The 22496-nt window shown below is 54.5% G+C and overlaps 1 protein-coding gene across 1 annotated transcript; it reads right to left on the reverse strand.

Moving 5' to 3' along the window:
• Nucleotides 1–3970: 3970 nt before the first annotated feature.
• ANHX (anomalous homeobox) lies at nucleotides 3971–22473 on the reverse strand. Its single transcript, XM_025403247.1, has 9 exons — nucleotides 22047–22473; nucleotides 20365–20635; nucleotides 17163–17290; nucleotides 13479–13602; nucleotides 12597–12813; nucleotides 11979–12099; nucleotides 6887–7015; nucleotides 4913–4997; nucleotides 3971–4605 (listed from the first exon to the last, which is right to left on the reverse strand). The coding sequence occupies exons 2-9, from the start codon at nucleotides 20611–20613 to the stop codon at nucleotides 4519–4521; spliced, it is 1140 nt and encodes a 379-aa protein (XP_025259032.1). The 5' UTR covers nucleotides 20614–20635; nucleotides 22047–22473; the 3' UTR covers nucleotides 3971–4518.
• Nucleotides 22474–22496: the final 23 nt, after the last annotated feature.

Below are 22496 nucleotides of genomic sequence, written 5' to 3' on the forward strand. Positions count from 1 at the left end.
TTTTGCAGAGGGGAGGGCCAGGCTCAGGTGACTGAATGATTCACCTGCAATCACACAGCCTCCAAGTGGCTTCACATTCAGGTTCCAGCCCAGAACCCAGTCTCCAGGTGCCACTCAAATTTGTGAGTCGTATGAACCTGTGTCGAGGCCACACAGGAGAGGTAACCCAGCTGTGGGGGCGCTTGTCTGGTCATGAGATGGCTCAGGCTCCGCGTGAAGCCTCATGAGCCACACAGACCCTATCATAAATACACCAGCCTGGGGCTCCCCAGAGGTCAGCTCCAGGAAGTGGAATCATGCTAGTATTGTAATATTTAGTTAGAACTGAGGCCACCTGCACCTCGCTGCCACCCACACCCCTTCCACTCTCTGTGTGCTAAAGATCAACTCTAGGGCCTGCCTCAACCCTGATGATTCAGCTCCACTGAGGTCCCCCAGAAAACCTCAGGGGCTCTGCATGCAAGCAGAGTGGGAGGGGTGCCATCTGAGTCAGAAGGGGCTTTTGCCTTTGGGGGCCTGGGACTGTAAATACTTTCTGCCTACGCCACAGGAGGCATGGGAGCCCCCAGGAGAGGTCCCCTGCTGTGGCTCAGCATCCAGAGAAGGACCAGCCTCTGGTTTTTCCTGCCTTCAAAACACCAGCACCTCAACCCCAGAACAGTCTGAGTCCAGCCTTTCCTGGGCAAGGGATCCCAATGCCAGCCCCAAATCCAGCAGTTAGGCCCTCCGGTGAACTGCCTGGAGCACCAGGTACAAGGATGGGGCACCCTGGGAGGGGCCATGGTTACCTGGCACCAGCAGGGATGTGGAGATCACCGGCAGAGACAGAGACACTGCTGGGATTGAATTATATCCCCCAAATTCATATGTTCAAGTACTGACCCCCAGTAGCTGTGAATGTGGCCTTATATGGAAATAGGGTCTTTGCAGATGATAAATGTGAGATGAAGTAACTAGAACCAGCCTTAATCCACTATGATTGTGTCCTTATAAAAAAGGGGGAATTTGGACACAGACATGCATACAAGGAGGAAGGCTTGTAAGACTGAAGCTTCGATGTCACAAGCCAAGAAACAAGCAGAACTGGGGAGAGGCCTGGGGGCGATCCTTCCCACTCTTCAGAGAGAGCATGACTCGGTCTCCTGGATTTCCGAACTCGGAGACGACAAATCTCCATTGCTCTAAGCCTCTCAGTTTGTGGTGCTTTGTTACAGCAGCCCTAGGAAAGGAACACAGGCATGCTCCATCCACCCCTCTCTCCAGACCACAGCTGCCTCCCAAGCCCACCCGAGAGGGCGAGTCAGGGAAGTAGGGCTCTTCATGGGCCACCACTGCTATTGGGTGGTCATTTCCACTCTGTCTGGAAGTCCTGGTATCAGTTCTCAGTCTCCTGGAGCTGTTTTAGCTTCCACCCCGCTGTCCCTGGGACTGTCCTGAGCCTCCACCCCGCTGTCCCTGGGACTGTCCTGAGCCTCCACCCCGCTGTCCCTGGGACTGTCCTGAGCCTCCACCCCGCTGTCCCTGGGACTGTCCTGAGCCTCCACCCCGCTATCCCTGGGGCTGCACCTGAGCCTCCACCCCGCTGTCCCTGGGACTGTCCTGAGCCTCTACCTTGCTGTCCCTGGGGCTGCACCTGAGCCTCCACCCCGCTGTCCCTGGGACTGTCCTGAGCCTCTACCTTGCTGTCCCTGGGGCTGCACCTGAGCCTCTACCTTGCTGTCACTGGAGCTGCCCTGAGCCCCCACCTTGCTGTCCCTGGAGTCCAGAAAGCCCAGGGCTGGTCAAACCCCACCCCTCATGCCTCTCTTGGCCCCTCCTCCCAGCCGTCAATCCACTGGAACAGACATTATGTCCCTTCATTCTCTAGACAGGTGCCTCAGGAAGGCACAGAAAGGGGTCACACCGCTTGGTTATGGTGCCTCACCTGTGTCCACTGGACTCAAGCTGGTCCTTTAATGGGGTGAGGGCAGAACAGGCTGTGGGGCCACATGCCATTGTCACAGAGGCCAGGGATAAAGCCAGAAAGGAGACGGGAAGGAAGGGCCTGTGGGTAGCAGCTCCTCCTCACAGGTGAACAGAGACAGTGAGGAGCCTCCAGCTTCCATCCTGGCAGGACCTGCAGCCACTGCTAGGGATCCCCTTTCAGGAGGTCCAGTCCTAGCCAAGGGCTGGCTCCAGAGACTTGAGTCCATTTTCTCTAGAATGGACATGATACAGCTGAGTCAGGACTCTAGAACGTTCAGGACAGACCTGCTGAAGACAGGAGGGAACAACATGCCCTGGAGATCCTTGTGCAGCCTGGGCCTCTGGCTGTGACCAGCTAGCACCCAGTGCCTCTTTGCTGGGTCTCTGGGCCCTGCTGGTTGCAGGAAAGGCCCCAGCCCAGGGCTGGGTTAGGCCCAGGCTCTGTGTGTTTCCTGGGAGGGCCAAAGGCCCTCCCATAGCAGCCCAAGGCACAGTAGTCACTGCCGCTGCTTCTGCCCTCTGAGTCTGGGGGAGCCGGCCTGTGGGGAACATGGGGGCCGGTTCTCCTGCGACAGGTAGGCAAGCAGCTGTGCCCCCCACTCCACACCACCCTGCTGGCAGCACATTCTTCAAACTCAGGATGGCTGGGAAGCTGGTCCCAGTGCCCTCCTGCTTCTCCAGGCCTGGGGATTGCCAGGGATGCATGGGGCCACAGGTGAGCAATGCAATGGTCGCCAGATACCAAAGCTCCTGTTCTCTTTTTTTTTTTTTTTTTTTTTTTTTTTTTTTTGAGACGGAGTCTCACTCTGTCGCCCAGGCTGGAGTGCAGTGGCCGGATCTCAGCTCACTGCAAGCTCCGCCTCCCAGGTTCACGCCATTCTCCTGCCTCAGCCTCCCGAGTAGCTGGGACTACAGGCGCCCGCCGCCTCGCCCGGCTAGTTTTTTGTATTTTCAGTAGAGACGGGGTTTCACCGTGTTAGCCAGGATGGTCTCGATCTCCTGACCTCGTGATCCGCCCGTCTCGGCCTCCCAAAGTGCTGGGATTACAGGCTTGAGCCACCGCGCCCGGCCAAAGCTCCTGTTCTCTTTGCCACACTACCCCATTCCCTTCCTATCACAATACCCTTCTCCAACCTCCGTCAAGATTCTCCTGTTCCCCCGACCCCCACTGTCAGATCTCCCAGCCATGGCTCCTCCTCCTGTTCCACCCATGACCCCACAGGAAGGTTGGTATTTGTGCTCCTGTCTCTCACAGAGCAGCCTGGGAGCTCCTGAGAGCAGAGCCAGAGTCTGAATTCTCTGGGTTAAGGGCTATTGACCTCAGCCCAGACCACTTGTGGCTCTCCCCTGAGATGGGCACGTGGCCAGGTGAGCACAAGGTCAGTCACAGACACTCCAAAACCCACAGTCCACACCTAGGGCTACCATAACCGACCCAGAAATTCAGCTTCCAGGAATTTATCCTAATAATAACCAGGTGAGGCCGGGCGCGGTGGCTCAAGCCTGTAATCCCAGCACTTTGGGAGGCCGAGACGGGCGGATCACGAGGTCAGGAGATCGAGACCATCCTGGCTAACCCGGTGAAACCCCGTCTCTACTAAAAAATACAAAACACTAGCCGGGCGAGGTGGCGGGCGCCTGTAGTCCCAGTTACTTGGGAGGCTGAGGCAGGAGAATGGCGTAAACCCGGGAGGCGGAGCTTGCAGTGAACTGAGATCCGGCCACTACACTCCAGCCCGGGCAACAGAGCGAGACTCTGTCTCAAAAAAAAAATAATAATAATAATAACCAGGTGAAGGGCAAAGGGCAGAGGACAGGGTTGCCCACCCAAATGCTGCATATAAAACAGACACTAGAAACCATCCAGATGTCCATCTGTCGGACACTGCTGCATGATTAATGTACACCCACATCATGAAACGCTGGCCCCGGGTGGAAAGGCTGATGTTCATCTCTGTACTTTGGCATGGACAGATGCCCAGGATACATGGTTAAGTGAATACAAGGGAGTTCAAAACATTAAACTTTAATTGACAACATTTGTGTCATAGACACAGTGAATTACAACCTGAAAGGAAAACCCAGCCTACTCTGCCCTGCCTGGGCCATTCACAGACAGGTCTGCCTCCCAGTACTCGAAGTCCCTACACACAGAAATCTCAGGACACTCCTCATACCTCACTCAGTTAACTTGGTGGAGAAGTCTGGCCTTGTGCATGGGCAGATGGCAAGGCAGCCAGCAGCGGAACACTCCCCTCTCTAGAATGGCCTTCTCTGCCCACAAGTGCCCCGGAGCCTGACTGATCCAGAGCTGCCTGAGTGGGACACCTTTGACTTCTGATCCCATGAACATTTCTCAACTACAGGGAATTGCCAACCAAACTATTCAAACATGGCAGTGGGAAAGAATCAATGCTTTTCAGCAGAGCCCCCAGGGGAACTCTAGGGACCTTCATTTTGTATTCAGGATAAAGCTCTGCAACTCCTTGTGTTGACCAGCCAGACCATCCACACCTGCTCCTCCTGGGGTGCCGCCTGGCTGCTGAGGATAGTTCAGCCCAGGCTGCTCCCTGAAAACTCAAGGAGCATCCTGGCTCCCCAGAAGGCATCACCAGAGGCCTGGCTGTTGGAACACTGCACCTGGAAGAAAACACAATGTTAAACACAGAGGCTTCCTTTCCAGGCTCAAGATCATCCTTCCCACCTGGGCACCTCCTGACCTTGGGAAGACCCCTCCAAGTCTGGGCTCAGGAGGGAACATTGCCCCACAGCATCCCTCACCCCAGCTCCCAGTCCAGTAATGTCTAGCCACAAATCATCCTTGTCCCTTGTTCATCTTTGCCTGGTGTATTCCCTCCAGTGGCACGAGCTGAACCCTCCTCAGCACCATGAGCTGCAGATCCAGGAGTAAAGAGGGAATCCTTTAGTGCTCACAGGGAAGCCTCACCTGGCTGGAGGGCAGGGCCTGGCTCAGCTCCATGGCAGACACAGGGCCGGGGAAGGCAGATGGGGCTGGGGCCAGCTCCAGAGGGCTGGAAAAGAGACAGTGTAAGGATAGGCCCTGTCTCAAGGGGACACTGGGTGACAAAATCCACCCAGCTGTGCTTTCTTCCTCAACAGGAGCCATTCTAATACCTGACTTATCAGAACACTCTCTTCCTGCAGGGTTGTAATGTATGTAGGGTGTTAGGAGGGGAATGTTACACGGAGAGCAGGGTCACCTGGTGGGTCATAGGGGCAACTGCACAGAGGGCTCAGAGCAGGCTCATGGAAGAGCCAGTGAGCAGAAATGTGGAGGAAACAGAGACCTCAAAGGAGGAACAGGCCTGGGCTGTGGAGACAAGATTTCAGGGAGCAGGAGGGAGAGCAGGGATGCACGGCACAGTCACTCAGGGCAAGGGTCAGTGGTTCCTCAGCAAGGTCAATGCAAACCTAGCACGTGACATGGCCACGGCTCTCCTGGGCATGCACCATGAGAAATGAAAGCAGGTGTGCAGACTATACACATACAGGATGTTCACAGCAGCCTTATCTGTGATGCCCCCAAATCCCCATCCATAGGATGAGGGTGAAGAAGCGATAGCACATCCATGCCGTGGCACGTCGCTCCACAGAGAGGAATGAATTGTTCATGCATCCACAACACAGTGACTCTCAAAGTTGTCATGCAGAGTGAAGGAAGCCAGACCAGACCAAAACAAAGACCCGAAAGTATACCATATTTACGTGAAATTCTATAAAATGCAGCTAATCCTTAGTGACAGAAGCAGATCCATGGTCCTGGGTGGCCAGGGAGAGGCGAAGGGCAGAAGGGTACACTGAAGACCTTCATCACAGTGGTGGCCTCGTGTGGATGCGAAAGTCACACTGAGAAAATTCAGGTGCTCCATCTACACATGTACAGCCAATCACACCGCAACGAAGCCACTCTGAATGAAGGAACTGACGTTCAGGTTGAAGAATGGCCTTCAGATCGGAGTGGGGAGACATGGGAGTTGGGGGAGCAAGAGGAGGGGTCGAGATGGCCATGTGGAGAGGTCAGGCAAGACACAGGGGACACCGTGGCCATGGCAGACTCTGCCTGGTGTCAGCTCTTAGCCATGAATGTAAAAGTGAGTCCATCTGTGTGGTGTACATTTTCTCACAATCTGGCTGTTTCAGCAAGCAGACCATGTGATTTAGGGGCCGTTCCCCCTTTTCTCCTCTGTCCCCCTGTAATTCTGCCCTCACTAGCACGAGCCTTGAGTCAACCTGGTTTCAGCTCCCTGATGAGGGAGACCCCACACCCTCGGGACCTGCTCTGCTCCTGGTGGCCCTCCTGTAGAGAAGTTGGGGCGTCTGCTAGAACAGGAGTGGTGGGGGTGATCGCCTCCCCACCAGAGGACCCCAGGCCACCCTGCCACACTCCTCCATCCCTCCTGTCTCTGCAGGATCCCACCTGCTGTGCTGGCCCCGAAGGCCCTGCTCATCTTCTGTTTCTGAAGTCTACAGCACTAACACTATCAACAGCAAGTGTCAGGGAGGCTGTTCCAGACCCCCCAAGTCCCTTTAAAACTACAATTCAGAATAGAAAATCAGGATCTTGATTCTGCTCAAAAACTGACAGTGTTTGCTCAGGGAAAAGGAAACCCTAGCAAGAGGCTGCGGGGGTCCAGGGTGATTTGGGGGGAAGGGTGAACCCTGATTATGACCAATAAATGGGATGCCCACATCTGCTCTGATGTTTTGGGGTGCTCTTTTGAGAGAAAAACTACCCTTTTCTTCGTAGATGTAGGCCGGGGGGGACTGTTACAGTTTTCAGCAATCCAAAGGAAAGGGCCCTATCTGCACAGTCTGGGATGGTGAGTCTATAAATTGGGCATTACCATACCTTGTGGCCCGTGGTAAGTATTGTCCAGGCCTGTGGCTCTTCAGGGCTTACCTCTGGGTGAGGATGAATTCAGGAGCTTGCAGTGGGGGCTGTGTCACCAGGAAGCTGCCCACCCGTAGCTCTGTCTGTCCACCGCTTGTGCCCAGACCCTCCTCCAACTGCACGCTCTGGGGATAGCCACTGGGGGGGGCCAGCAAACCCTGCATGTAATGAGATTCCACAGCACACTGGCAGGAGAAAGGAGCACAGCCCACGTGTGACGCAACCAAGACCTCAAAGCAGATGCAGCCTGCGGCCCCACCAGCCCGGGCCACGTGAACCAGACTCACGGTCCCAGGGCCTCAGTCTCCCTCTCTGAGGAAGGAACTGTCGCAACCATCGATCTCAACAGCCTTTCCAGGCTTCCAGAGACCAAGATGCGGCTGCATTCTGCTGACTTTAAACGCTGCTGTCATCACAGACCTCATGTGCCTTCGGTGCCAGAGTCAGAGTCTGCAGCTTGCTCCGCCCTGCTGGTGCAGAAGAATGTGCTAGGAGCCCTCAGTCTCCTCTTGTGGCTGGTTCACGGAGTGCTCGGCCACCAGCCCTTGGTGGTTTCCACTGTTACCTCCTACCAAGGTTACCAAGATGCCACTGAGGTATAAGCTATCACTAGTTTCCACTCCCGGTGACTTTCCAGAGCGTATCTCAGAACATCACCCGCTCTTAGACAAGCTACTGTGGATTTGGTCAATTCTGGGTGGACATTTAGGAGAGCTGTGGCCTGAAAAGGCAGGATTTTTTCCTGCCCTGAGTCTATTAGGCTGTAAAACAAGCAATAAGATAGCCCTGATCTAAAGACACAGAACAACAGGCCTCGGGGGGAGGCTCACGTGGTCCTTCCTGTACAGCAGAGTGACCACCTATCCTGGTGCCCAGCTGCCCAGGGCCGCCTTAGGTCAAAGGGACCTTCCTGACCATGTGCCTGCTTTCTGCTATTTCTTCTTTCATGCAGACCTTACAGACACTCTGGAGAGAAGAAATAATGTTCAAGCACCAGTTTGGACATTCTGGTTCCATCCATCATAGTACAGCAATAGATTACACATTCTCTTTCCAAGAGAAAGGGAAAGCCATGAGCACTATGTCCACATTGTGCAGTCAGGACGCAAGTGCAGCCCATGGGGATGGGGTGTCTGGCAGGGAGCTGGGGTGTGGGGCAGGGGCTGAGATTCCCAAGGAGCTCAAGAGAGGGAGAACATCCAGGTGCCCAGGCAGCAGCAGGGAACCTGGAGGCAGGGGTTTCAACAGACAGAACAAAGGACTTCGCTGATTCCCACAGAACATCCCCCCTCACTTGTGCAGGCCCCAGGTTTGAAGACCAGCTCCTCTTGTCCCAGTGTGAAGACATCCAGTGACCGTCCCCACTCCAGCCTCGTTAAGTATAGACAGGCACATGTGAGTCTCCAACAGTTAAATAAAAAGGACAGCAAAAAAGGAAAGGTCAGTATGATCAAACTGACAAGTCCTCTCCAGAGGAGCGAGCCCTAAGATCCCTCCCTCTTTCTGGCCCTGCATCAAGGAAGGGCCAGAATCCACAGTCCCAACAGTCCTGCGTTCAGCCAATGAAGCACATTAAAAAAAATTATTATTAGGAACCTTAGAGAAGTATAAGATATTGCATCCATAGAAAGTAACATAATCTATGAAGGAAGAAGAGTTCAGAGATATGTAAAGAAGGATTGAAATTCTCTTAAGATATACAACTGTTGGCCGGGCACGGAGGCTCATGCCTGTAATCCCACACTTTGGGAAGCTGAGACAGGTGGATCACTGGAGGTCAGGAGTTCGAGACCAGCCTGACCAACATGGTGAAAGCCCATCTCAACTAAAAATACAAAATTAGCCAGCATGGTGGCACATGCCTGTAATCCCAGGTACTTGGGAGGCTGAGGCAGAAGAATCGCTTGAACCTGGGAGGCAGACGTTTCAGTGAGCCGAGATCGCACCATTGCACTCCAGCCTGGGCAACAAGATCGAAACTCCGTCTCAAAAAAAAAAAAAAAAAAAAGATATACAACTGTTAAAACAAAAAAATCAGATAACAGAATTTAAGAAATACCCAAAACACACATGCAATTAAAAAAATACAAGATAAAAGGTAAATTCTCTGGGAGACTGGTCCCAGAGTTCCAACATCCAAATAACACTTGTGCTTTAAAGAGAGAGCTGAAAACATGGAAGCAGGAACTTATCAAAGATACTATCGAAGGATATTAGAAAAAAATGCCCAGAGCTTACAGGAGACCTTATTATTATTTTTTTTGAGACAGAGCCTCACTCTGTCACCCAGGCTGGAGTGCAGCGGTCCAATCTCGGCTCACTGCAACCTCCACCTCCCGGGTTCAAGTGATTATCCTGCCTCAGCCTCCCATGTAGCTGGGACTACAGGCGCACGCCACCATGCCCAGCTAATTTTTTTATATTTTTGAGTACAGATGGGGTTTCAGCATATTGGCCAGGTTGGTCTCGATGTCTTGACCTCATGATCCGCCTGCCTCGGCCTCCCAAAGTGCTGGGATTACAGGCTTGAGCCACTGCGCCCAGTCAGGAGACCTTATTCTTTAAGATTAAAGTCTTAACAGCAAGATGAAGTAAAAAGACCCACACCTCGGACCCTCAGTGTGAAATTTCAGAACTTTAAGACCAAAAAAAAAAAAAAAAGAAGAAAAAAAGAATCTAAAAGCTCCAAGAAATTATGAGGGGTAAAAAGTATTTCAACTCAGAATTCCGTCCTTGCAAAATTGTTAACCAAACTTGAGAACAGACTAAAGACATTTTTCGAACAAATGAGGACTCGGATAATTTACCTTGCAGGCACTCTTTCTCGAAAAGTTAACTGAAACCGTTGGCAAACAAAACAAGGGAGTCAAATAAAGAAAGAACCAGACCTGAAATTCAGGACACCCTGGAGTAAACCCAGGGACGCAGCACGGGAGCACTGTGGACAGTGGCTTCACTCCAGGCCTAGGGAGCTGTCACTTGGATGGGAAAAGGAAAATGGAGGGCCCCCAACAGTGAGTTTTTAGATGGGATGCTTCAAATGCTGGAAGATGTTAAAAATGTGATAAAAACAGACAATGTAAAAAGAAAAAGGAAAGGCATGGAAAAGCTCCAAGAAGAAAAAAAAGCTGAAGAGAAAAGATGTATATACCCATAGAATATTAAATATAGGTGAATTTGGCTGGGCACAGTGGCTCACACCTATAATCCCAGCATTTTGGGAGGCTGAGGTGGGTGGATCACTTGAGGTCAGGAGTTTGAGACCAGTCTGGCTAACATGGTGAAACTCCGTCTCTACTGAAAATACGAAAATTTTGCCGGGTGTGGTGGCAGGTGCCTGTAGTTCCACCTACTCGGGAGGCTGAGGCAGGAGAATCGCTTGAACCTTGGAGGCAGAGGTTTCAGTGAGCCGAGATTGTGCCACTGTACTCTAGCCTGGGTGACAGACTAAGACTCCATCTCAGAAAAAAAAAAAAAAGAAATTTCATAGAGCCAATTTCCTCCTTACAAAGTGAGAAATCACACGATTCTGGACAAAATATACTTCTAAATACATATTCTTTAAATGATTTTACAGCTTCAGTAACTTAGAAACTAAAATCATGGGATCTCTACTACAGGTAAGGGCGGTGGACAAGTGGGGAGTCTAAGGAGCTCAGCCTCCTCTGCTGCACCCGGTGTTAACAGATAAATCAAGTGGACTGCAGTGGAGAGCAGAGGATGGCAGCTCCTTCCTTTCAACTTAACTCTTCCTCTCCAGTGATATGCATACACACATACACCCCCCACCACACACACACACAAATAGATGAGAAATAATCTGGGATGTTTGTGGGAAGAGTCTTTGTTCTGGCTACATTGGTTCCAGGTCTAATGAAATACCATGGGTTCAAGCCATGTGGCCCTACCCACACTTCTATGCCCTCAAACAGGACCTGAGTAGTCACAGTGTCTGGTGCTGAAACTCACGGTCTGTCTGAAGTGGACCCACCTGTAGGGCTGGGATCTCCAAGGGTGGCAATGGACACAGCCACAGCGGTGTCTGCAGGGCCCATCATGAAGTCCAGCCCATGGCTGTGGACCAGCTGCCCAGTCTGGAAGGAAACTTCCTTGGAGGACGCCAGTGCAAGAGACATCAGCCAAGATTCAGGGGCAGCCAGAGAGGGGTCCAGCATGTCATTGCCAGCAGCCAGAGGGCAGAGGCCAGGGCCAGGGCAGAAGACGGGGAGGGTGGCAGGATCATGGCCAGGCCCCTCCTGGTACATCTCACCACCCGGCAGAGACCTGGGGGACATGGAGAACACTGTCTCTTGGTGGGCAGAGCCTCCCTCAGGGCAGGGCAGGAGGGAGCATAGGGTGCACAATGGTGCTCAAACAGCACTGGTGTGCAGTAGGAACTCAAGAGATACTGGCTCGTATTAACTCAATGAAAATCAAAACAGACAAAGTACTAGAAACAAACCACAGGGACAGCTGGGTTTGTCTTTAGGTGGCAGGCCTGCATGTGTTTCTTTCTTTTTTTTTTTTTTTTTTTTTTTTTGAGACAGAGTCTGGCTCTGTCGCCCGGGCTGGAGTGCAGTGGCCGGATCTCAGCTCACTGCAAGCTCCCCCCCCGGGTTTACGCCATTCTCCTGCCTCAGCCTCCCGAGTAGCTGGGACTACAGGCGCCCGCCGCCTCGCCCGGCTAGTTTTTTGTATTTTTTAGTAGAGACGGGGTTTCACCGTGTTCGCCAGGATGGTCTCGATCTCCTGACCTCGTGATCCGCCCGTCTCGGCCTCCCAAAGTGCTGGGATTACAGGCTTGAGCCACCGCGCCCAGCCGCATGTGTTTCTTTCTAAGTCTGTCCCCACATTCTCCAAGACAGACATGAACTCAGGAGATGAGTCAGGCGGCAGGAGCACGTGTGGGGTCAGAAGAAGCTGTCCCCCACCCCAGTCCCTGACGTGGGCTCCTTGCTGGTGGCTTCCCTCTCCCTGGGGTCTGACCTGATCCCAGTGTGGGGGTCCTGTCACCCCTATGCCTACTCCATGCCCCAGTCTCCACTTGAGGAAAGGGAACTGAATAAGTGAGATGATTCCATGGCTGTGGAGATGATAGTACCTGACATCCAGTGGCTTTGAGACTGTCTCATCTGCAGGAAAGGCTGGGGCTAAGGCCAGTGGCTGCCATGGTCCTTGGGTGGTCTGTGGGGACTGTGGAGGCCCCTTTTCCTCACATTCCTCTGAAAGTAATGAGATGGGAGGGGAGGCTTAGTGAGGCTCTGGTTCCCAGCCTCCTTCCCAGCAGGTATGAGCAGCCCTGCTGATGGAAAAGGTTGTTGCCATGGGGCCATCCCAATATTTTTGCTTCTTGTCCTATCTTTGGTGTGAACCAACGATCCCTAATTGCCAACCCAGGACACCCCAAATCCTGGTGCTTGGTTCACTTCTCAAACTGACTCACCAACTCCTCCTCTGGCCACATGATGCCCTCCTCCCCAGCCCAGCTCCTGGCCCGGCCACATAGTGACCTCGAAATGCAGAGGGGCAGCCACAGCCTAACCTGGGCCAGTCTTGAGCCTCAGACCCTCAGACCCTGTGATCTTGCTCCCACAGAGGGACACCTGGAACCTATTGATTGGGGGAGGGCTACCCCTGTAACCAGCGTGGCTACCTAAGCCCGGCCCATCAGAAATCAGCTCCCCAACTACCAGGGGACTGGGGCCCTCGGGCCACTCACCTGACCACTGAGGCCTGTCCACAAACCCAGAGTCAACATGGGGGTTGCCTGAGGGCTGCAGGAGGTCAGGACCCCTCTCCCTTGCACCAGGGTCTTCAGCTGTGGCCTGCTGGGCTGGCTTCATGTGCTGGGGAAGGGCTCTTTGGCGGCGCCGGTAATTGGCAAACCAGTTGTACACCTGCTCAGGGGTCAAGCTTGTCTCCAATGCCAAGTTCTCCTGCCCCCAAACAACAACACTTCTAGCCCTGCTTCCATTCCCTGAGGACAGGGGGTGTGTAGAAGTGGCTCTGACAGCTCATTTACACCAAGAAAGGGGCTGAGAGTCCAGCCTAACCTCTCCAAGGACAGCAGGGAGCAGCGAGCATGAGCAGAACATGCAGGCCTCACCTCCCGGGGCTGATCCCCATGCCCTGAGCAGTGAGGCCAGGTCAGGCTGTCTGCACAGCCACACGTGCACGTCCCGCTGAGTGGGGCCCTTGCTAGGTCCACCCAGAAAACATGCCCGGGGCCACCCCAAGCCACTGGAGGGAACCACACTGCCCGTGCCTGGCACAAACCCACTGTGCAGTGGAGAGCATGTTGGCTGGTGGATGCCTCAACCCATCGTCCCGGTGCCTGGCACACAGTGGGTGCTGAGTGAGCAGCCGTGGGGCCACAGACACGAAGTTATGACTCCACGTGAGAAAATGAAACCTTTCATGTGGCAGACAGGACAGTCTGCAGGGGCTGCCTATCAACAAGGTCCCTGTCCAGAGGAGCGGCTGAAGCCAACAGCACCCTGGGGGATGGGGCCACCGAGGAGCCTGGGGTGGGGGTATCCCCTTGAGGGAGGGGGAGGCACCAGGCGGGGACCCCCTGGGTCCTGGTGTCTTCTGTTCTTACCCTCTCAGTCTTGCTGGGGTTGGTGTTCACCCTCACAGCGAAATTGTGCAGCTTCTCACGAACCTCTCTGGGGAAGTTCCGGCTCTTCAGCCCCTCCGGGCAGAGGGAGGGGGGCGGAGGGTTCCTGGGTGAGGACAGTGAGGAGGTGGTAACAGACAGGACCCCTCCAAATCTGTTCCCTTCTCCAGGCCTGGCCCTTTGCAGAAGGTGACACTTCCTTCCCTGTGCCTCCTCCTGGGGGATGCCTCTCTCTGCCTCCAGTTAGTGAAAACTAGAGTCTCTCCCACAGACATGTACAAACCCTGACATATACTGTTCCAGAACATCTATAGGCGGCTGTGAGGAGCACCCTCTGTGGGCCCTTGCAGTGCTCCTGGGTGCATCTCAGCCCATGGAGTCCCGTGCACGGCCTTCCTGGATATACTCACACACAGGTGTCCTCAGCCCACGGAGCTCCCGTGGATGGCCCTCCCGGACACACACACACACACACTGTTGTCCTCAGGACTTGGCTGCCACCCTGTATGTGCTTTCCCATGCAGTGCTTTCTGTTCATCGCTGGTTTCCAGGTATCAGCCCCATTCTTGCATGAGTCCTCTGAGGCTTGCAGCACTCACACCCCTGCCACCCTGCATGGCCACGTCAGCTTTCTCCCTTCTTCTCTCACCCCCAACACCTCCTCCCAAGACTCATTGTCCTTGGGTGATCTGGTTGTCATTTCACCAACATGTTCTCAGAAGAGAAGCATCACCTGTGCCCCCACCAAACCTGCCAGCCCTTCTGCACTCCCCAAATGCCTGTGGGGCCCCTGGTGAGGGGGGGCTCCAGCCGTGGCACCTGCTCATCCCTCACATCACTAAGAACGCTCCCCTGAACTAACTCCCTGCTTCCCACCATCAGAATTTCTTCTAGTAAGTCATTCTCATGAGCTGCTAAGCTCTGTAAATTTCTCACCTCCAGTGGTTACCCCATGACTCTGCTCCCGTCCCAGCTGAACTTCTCTAACAATGATCTTGGATCATTGCCACTGTCTCCCTGTCTCTGTGACACGCCTGGATCCCTGCACCTTACCACTAAAAGCACTTGCCCAGTTCACAAAATCCAAAGTTCATTTCTCAGCTCTCCTCTTAACTGGCACCTCCTCAGCCTCACTGGTTTCTGAACTCTGTGTACTTCTGGATTTCCTCTTCCTCTCACTGGCCATGTCTCAGCTAAATCTTCCTCATCCTCCTCTGGGCTGCAAAGTCCCAGAGGTCTGTCCCCTGAGCATAGAGGACCCCTCCTTTCTCTGTGCCCTACCAGGGTTTCAGTGTCACTCACAGAGATGACAAAGGGACACATGTCTGAGAAGTGCTGGAGCTGGACACCGGGGGTCCAGCTGGTTATGCTCCTCTCTAGTGCTGAGCTGATGTGAATATTTCATAAGAAAAAGATGACATATGCACCAATATTACTTGTCTATAGAAGACGTGTCATCCCAGTGCCTACTTGGACATCTAAAATGCGTCTCACACATCACGAATCCCAAAAGAACTCCATCCCCCTTCTCCAAACTTTTCCCCAGACCCTGTGCACCTCAGTGAAGGAACCCTCATGCTCCTGCTGGTTCCCACACAGGCCAAGAGCCCTGGAGTCTACTTCAGTCCTCTCTTTACCTCCTTCAATGTGTTCAGCCCACCAGCAAACCCCCCAGCTCCACCTCCAAAATCTACCCTGACACAACCCTGTCCACTTTCCCCAGCCACTATCCCAGCCCTGGGCCATGCCTGGAACCTCTTAGAAACTCCAGCATCTACTCCTGATCCCTGTATCTGCATCTGGTGTGACTCAGATGCCATCCCTTCCTGACACCCCCCGGGGACCATCAGCATGGTCATAACCCAAACCAGCAGCTACCATGGCTGCAGGCCCAATGTCCTCCTGCTGCTCACCAGCCTCTAAGGCAGGGTGGGTGAATCCATTCCACCACCTGCTTCTACAGTCACAGGCTAAGAATTGTTTTCACATTTTTCAAGGGCTGTGAACACATACACCCCGAAATATTTCCCATCTGGCCCTGAACACCAAGCTTCTCTGACCCCAAGTCTTTGAATGTGCTGCCCCTTCCTGGAAACTTCTGCGCATGTGGCTGGCACGTCACCACACTCAAGACTCCTCCAAGACTAGGACCAGCCTGCACTGACCACCCCATCTAAAGCAGCCAACCTCGCACAGCCCTCTTCTGAACCTATTCTCTGCATAGCACTTCTCACTCTCTGAATTATGTGATCTACTCTATTTCCTTGTCTGTCGGCCATTGTCCACATCCCAATGTCAGTTCCATGGAGGCAGAGCCTGGCCTTCATCCCCAGCACCTCCCAGAACCCAGCAGGCAGGAGACACTTAACAAGCATGTCGACAAGATGACAAGATGACACCACTGCACTCTGGCGGGCTGCCAGCATGCCCACGGAGGGCTACAGTCACATCCCCTGAAGACCCCACAGCTGATTTACTGCAGGGCTTCTGACGACTTGTCTTACTCCGTCACGCTGTTTGATGGGTACCACACAAGAACATTCTCTGGGCCAAAAAGGTACCCATGTCTTCTTCCTCCAGCGACCAGTGTTCTTACCGACCAGGCCCTGTGGCTCAGGAATCTTTCATGACTTGGGCTGTCAGGAGTTCACAGCAAGATCTACAGCCCTTTCCTGACCAGTGGAGAGCACCTGAGATGAAGAGTAAAGGCTACCAGGAGTTTGAGACCAGCCTGGGAAATACAGCAAGACCCTGTCTCTACAAAAAATTAAAACTTAGCCGGTCATGGTGGTCACAGCTACTTGGGGGGCTGAGGTGGGAGGATCGCTTGAGCCCGGGAAGTGGAGGCTGCAGTGAGTTGTGACGGTGCCACTGCATGCTCGTCTGGGCAATGGAGCAAGACCCTGTCTGAATTTTTTTTAAAGGCTCCAATTTCTCAGTGTCTGGGCTAGAGTCCTGGCTTTGCACCTCTCTCTTGTGTGGAACCTCAGGTTACCCTTTCTGTGCCTCCGTTTCCTCATCCATAAGTGGTGATGATGGTGATAATAATAATTACTAGTAGTAACATAGATTTAGTGCTGATAATGGTGGCGATGACAAGGACTACCACTTATTTAGTGCCTATCATGTGCCTGGTACTGTTCTGAGCACCTGGCGTGTAACTCGTGCTAACACTGGCAACATTCTCACTCTCACTTCTTTGAAAGGCCTTGCAGCCCCTCAGTGGCCACCCAGAGCCCAGATGTGGGGATTAGATGACCTGGGGACACATGCTGTGCCGCTCCCACCTGCCTTCCACCTCCACTGTTCCTGGCCCGAGGGCCCCCTTTCTGGCCAGTCCCTGGGTGGATGCTGGGCGGAGATGATCAGGATGCCCACCTCCTGGCCTTAGCCTCAGTCACCCTGCGGTCAGCCATCCATTTCCAGCCAGCAGCTGACTGAAGCGGCTGGTGGAGAGTGCAGCTCAGTGACCAGCATCCAGCACAGGTGTGACCCACACTGAAGCCATGTTATGCTGACTACACTGTGACTATTACTGCTCTGCCGGACACTTCCCGTCCGCATCTCCTCACCTCTACTTTGCTTCAGCCCCTCTGGGGTTTGCACGGTCCGTCTAATCCCTCGGGATCCCCATGAAATATGCACAAGTAAAGGCTTCTGGGTTACCTCTTCCTGCAGCGGAACTTCTGCACCGGAGTGAGCGCAGCCACGCCCAGCCTCCTCATGAGCAGATGGTAGTGGATGTCATTCCAGAGCTGCACCAGCTCCTGGCTGCCTCCTGGCACCTGGCACCCCTGCCAAGAAGAGTGTACTGAGCCCTGGCCACCTGCCCATCCTGGAACACTGCTGGGACCTGCGTCTGCCATCCCAAACTGACTCAGCCTTGGGGAAGGCAGTGATGGGAAGAGCAGGGTTCTGGGTTCAAATCCACTGATTTTGCAAAGTGCCAGTGTGGCCACGCAATGCAGGCGTGAGTCAGACGACCCCCGCTCCATTCTCAGCAGGCTCAGCGGTATGACCCTAGGCCTGCCAGGTCACCTCACAGACTTTGGGCAGATGCACTCACATCAGTCTGCCTTTAAACCTTCAACCCGGCCGGGCGCGGTGGCTCAAGCCTGTAATCCCAGCACTTTGGGAGGCCGAGACGGGCGGATCACGAGGTCAGGAGATCGAGACCATCCTGGCTAACACGGTGAAACCCCGTCTCTACTAAAAAATACAAAAAAAAACTAGCCGGGTGAGGTGGTGGGCGCCTGTAGTCCCAGCTACTCGGGAGGCTGAGGCAGGAGAATGGCGTAAACCCAGGAGGCGGAGCTTGCAGTGAGCTGAGATCCGGCCACTGCACTCCAGCCTGGGCGACAGAGCGAGACTCCGTCTCAAAAAAAAAAAAAAAAAAAACCTTCAACCCTCCCCAAAACACAAGATGAGCACAGCTCCCAGCTGTACCTCAAAGGTAAGGCACACGTGGCAAGGGAAAGTCCAATAATTCTCTTTTGGCCAACAGCAAAGGAGAGGTGGAGCAGTGGTTATAACCACATGGTGTGATCTGAGGGCCTGATGTGTGATTCAAGTCTTATGTGAAAGACCTTTGTCTCCCAGCAGTAGTACTGGCCCCTCAGGTACTTGGCACATTCTAAGGTGAGGGGGATGAAGGGGTCCCGTCCACTTAACCAGACTTTGCTGATGATGGAAGATGCCTGGTGCTGGTCTCCCGTGATTCCTGTGTGGCTCCCATAATTTCCTCAATTCCAATCATCTGCCACAGGAGTGATCCCTGTGGCCCCACACTGGCCTTTAACTACATTGTTGCCTGGACCATCCTGGCAAGGGAGGTGCTGAGAATCATTCAGCTTTCTCTCTGCGGCATCAGAGAGGCTCAGTCTTGCTCAGCAGTGACCCCTCAGAGCCGATGGCTCTGTGCCCCCATCTCCTCTCAGCACGCAGCCTTCAGGGAACCTGCATGGGAACCTCCCCCTGCCCTGACTTGGGGGCAGGACTGGGCAGGAACACTCTGCACAGGCTGGGGTTGCTGCCCGTTCTTGACGTGGTGGTCCCTTCATGCCTCCCAGGTCTCAGCCACAAGTCACCTCCTCAGACATACTCATGGGTCACCCTGACTGAGCTTCTAATTCCTCTCCAGGGCGTTTTCATCACTGATGCCAGCGGTTGCCTTCACCGCAGTTGTTACAACTCTAACTCTGCACTCCCTCATTTGTTTACTTCTTTTATTTTGACAGATTTGAAAGACCTTGAGCCCTGCTAGGTTCTAGGTGTCATGCTGTGTGTCAGCCAATCTTGCAGTGAGAAAGGCTGTGGCGGCCCTGCCATGTGGGCCTTCAGTGCAGTAAGGGAGGCAGATGGAAGGCACAGTGACAAACCACCTTCTTTTTTTTTTTTTTTTGAGACGGAGTCTCGCTCTGTCGCCCAGGCTGGAGTGCTGTGGCCGGATCTCAGCTCACTGCAAGCTCCGCCTCCCGGGTTCCCGCCATTCTCCTGCCTCAGCCTCCCGAGTAGCTGGGACTACAGGCGCCCACCACCTCGCCCGGCTAGTTTTTTGTATTTTTTAGTAGAGACCGGGTTTCACCGTGTTAGCCAGGATGGTCTCAATCTCCTGACCTCGTGATCCACCCGTCTCAGCCTCCCAAAGTGCTGGGATTACAGGCTTGAGCCACCGCGCCCAGCCGACAAACCACCTTCTAGTTACAAACACAGGAAGGGACAGAAAAGGATAATGAGGGGGCAATACTGGAGCGTGAGGGAGACACCACCTCCATGGGCTGCCATTTAAAGTAGAAACCAGAAGGGTAGGAAGGCACCAGCCACACAGAGAGCCAGGCGCCAGCCTCTAACAGAGGGAAAGACACCTGCAAAGGCCTTGGGACAGGGAAATATCTCGGGAGTTGGAATGGCAAGGAGACTGGTATGGCCACTGCAGAGGAGGCTGGGAGGAGCCAGAGGTGAGAGGATGGCAGCAGGCTCAGGCCCCGGCTCTGGGAGCCACTGCTCAGGGGCACACCATGACACCATCTGCATTGTAAAAGCTCCCTCTGGCTGCTGTGTGAACAGGTGGAGGAGCAGGAGGACACCACACTAGCTTGGTGGGCGGGGGTGGGGTTGGAAGGAACTGAGTATCTTGAAGGTAAACTCACAATGAATTATGCATGAACTGTATTACAGGGTCCAAGAAAGGAAAAATAGGCATTCAAATTCCTTTTTGGAAACCCTTTGGGCCACACGTTTTCTGCAATTCAGAATTTTTCAGATTTCAGCAAGTAACACAGGCATCCGGCACATGACATGCACCACTCAGCACCACCTGGGGCAGTGTCCTGTCATCAAGCACACAAAACGTTCAGTGGTCACATTAGTTAGAATAATAAACACTGTAAATAGCTTCAGATCAGCACAGGTCAGGTTCAATGCCTAATGCGTTGAGGTTGAAGGTACCAGCAGGTGAGTGACAAAGATACTTTTGTTTTTCAGAGTTCTCCATTGCAGACTTGCAGCCAGGGAATGAGAGGGGGTCTGTCTGAATGCCTTGCTAAGATGTTGGCTCTCCAAAGGCAGGACTGCATTTTATTCACTCACTTTGTTGGCATCATGCCTGTCACAGATCACCACTCAATAGGGATTTGACAAATGAGTAGTTTTAACTCAGATTACCAAACTAGTTAGAGTTCAGTAACATGAGAGTGGACTAAGCTTATATAAAATCCGCCTCCCACGTTTTTCCAAGGCCTGGGGTTGGACCTCCAGCCAACGGGTTCCTACTAACTCCCGGGTATCACTGCAGTGCCTGGCATGGGTGGAGGCTGCCTGGAGAAGTTGCTACTTCTCTCTGTACCCCACGCCTGTAGCTCAGGCCTACCTCCAGAAGCCGGCAAGCTGCCTGCTGCTGCTCCTGCTGGTCCAGGACACGAGCACACGCCAGGGCCACATCTGCATTGTCCAGCAGGTGCAGGCGGAGGGGGCTGTCCAGAATGGCTGCGACCAAAGGCTGCACTTGGGCAAGGTCATCCTGGAAATCTCGGCACAGTCTGCCTGCAAGGGTTACCAGCTCTGCTGGGGGTGCGCGGGTGTCCTCATGCTCCTTCAGCAGAGTCAGGAAGCTCTGCATCCTGTGCTGGGTCGTGGCCACTCTGCCAACACAGAGAACAGTCACAGGAATGGCCAACACTGACCACGTCCTTTCCATCAATCGCCCAACCCACTCTGCAAAGCAGGTGATGCCACGGCTTGTGAGCCATGGACACTTGTAGAGTAGGAATAAGACCTCACCCATTCCGAGAGAGGGCACCACCATAGCAGACATCCTCTAGAATTTCCTTCTAATCCCCAAAATACTTTAGTCCTTAACAAACACGGCTGTGCACCAAGCACTGGGCTGGGTACTGTCTGCAACAGCTCCTCCACTTCTCTGAACCTTCCACCTGGCACCCTGGTCCACTGCCCACCCTGTTCCTCTCAGCTCTGCTTGCCCTTCCTTTCCTCCACGCTGTCATACACGTCGTGATTATGTTTCATCTCACTCCTTCTCTGGGCTCAGTAGGGTAGGGACCTTGTGTGCAGGGGTCACCAGTAGATGCCAAGGCCTTCCATCTGAATCCACATACATGCACTTGTTTTAACAGCAGAAACTGCTTATGCCAATACTTAATCCAAACAGTGTCAAAGACACACTTCGCCATCACACGCTTGGTCCTGCATCCACACAGGAGGGACCTTGACTTGTTCCAACGGGGCTCACCGGAGGACATTTAGGCAGCTGCCAGTGACTGCTTTTCCCAACATAAAACCTTTCCCAATCGATCTTACTTCTGCGGAATACACTGTTATTCCAAAAAGTTTGTAAACCCTCACAGCCTCAAAGAACCAGCTAGGCTGTGCGCTCCCTGGCGAGGGGTTCTTTCTGCCTGCATCATCTCCCGTGCCCCGCCAAGGGACACGACCTCGTCTGCTCCACCCTTCCTGGGCTCTAGCGCCATCTCACCCAGGTCCCGAGTCAGGGCTCTGCGTTTCCAGCTGCCACAGTGGGCAGGAGGCCCCGGACCCGGGGTCCCTTGGGGGAACAGAGGCTGCAGAGGCCTTGGAGGAGGGCAGAGGAGGCTCCCAGGCCTGGGTTTCCTGCAACGCCAACCCCCACCGGCTCTGGCAGGGGCGGGGTTCCTGCCATTTCAGGAAGGAAAACGGTTCCAGTGGGGTACCTTGGCCTGTCCGCCCGGTGCCCTGAGGGGCACCCGGCTCCGGCTGGAGGGGAAGGGTCGCGGGAGGTGGCTCTGCGTGGCTTCCCGACTGTGGCGGGACCCCCGCTCCATGGCCCCCGCCTCCCTACCTTTCTGGCGCGCTGCTCCCTGAGGCCGAAACTGCTGCCTGGGGCTCCAGCCCGGGAGGCTCCGCCCTCAGCCTCACCCGGGCCCCCGCGCCCCCCTCACCCTCCGGGGGCCCCCTTACCCTCAGGGACTCCTGCCCTCGTGCCCCTCACCCTCCAGGACCCCTCTGCCCGCGCGTCCCTCACCCTCCCGGACCCTCCCCTGCCCGAGCGCCCCTCACCCTCCGGGACCGCTTCAGCCCTGGCGCACGTGCTTGGCGCGCACCCGGGGCTGGCGAGGAGGCGCGGGGCGGCGCAGAAGGTGCGGGTGCTACAAAGTATCCAGGCCGCGGCCAATCCCCGCGAGGCCCCGCCCACAAGCCGTCCCGGGGACCCGCGCCCCTCAGCCTCCCGGGCAACCGCGGAACCCGGGGGCGCTGAGGGGTCTGTGGGGGATCCGGTGTACGTGGCATCTGCGGGTCCGAGGAGTCCCGGGCGTCCCGGGGGACCTGGGGTTTCTGGGGTGCGCAGTGCGCGGTCAGAAAGGCCTGGAGCTTTGCGTTCTCCAGCGCTGGAAGGAGCAGGCCTGCGGATCGCGGGGTGCGGGGTGGGTGGGGGGGGGCGCCGTGACCCCCGCCCTGCAGCGGAGCCGAGGGAGTCGTGACCCACGGGTGACCCTGCGCTGCCCGCCC

This window comes from Theropithecus gelada, chromosome 11, assembly GCF_003255815.1.
Source record: "Theropithecus gelada isolate Dixy chromosome 11, Tgel_1.0, whole genome shotgun sequence".
Classification (NCBI taxonomy): domain Eukaryota; kingdom Metazoa; phylum Chordata; class Mammalia; order Primates; family Cercopithecidae; genus Theropithecus; species Theropithecus gelada.

Excerpts from the sequence above, each read along its gene's own strand:
- ANHX (XM_025403247.1), bottom strand. The coding sequence starts at position 20,613 with ATGCAGAGCTTCCTGACTCTGCTGAAGGAGCATGAGGACACCCGCGCA. Across the intron at positions 13,603-17,162 it reads AAGTTCCGCTGCAGGAAGAG|GAACCCTCCGCCCCCCTCCC; the intron begins GTAACCCAGAAG and ends GTCCTCACCCAG. Across the intron at positions 12,814-13,478 it reads ACCCCAGCAAGACTGAGAGG|GAGAACTTGGCATTGGAGAC; the intron begins GTAAGAACAGAA and ends GTTTGGGGGCAG.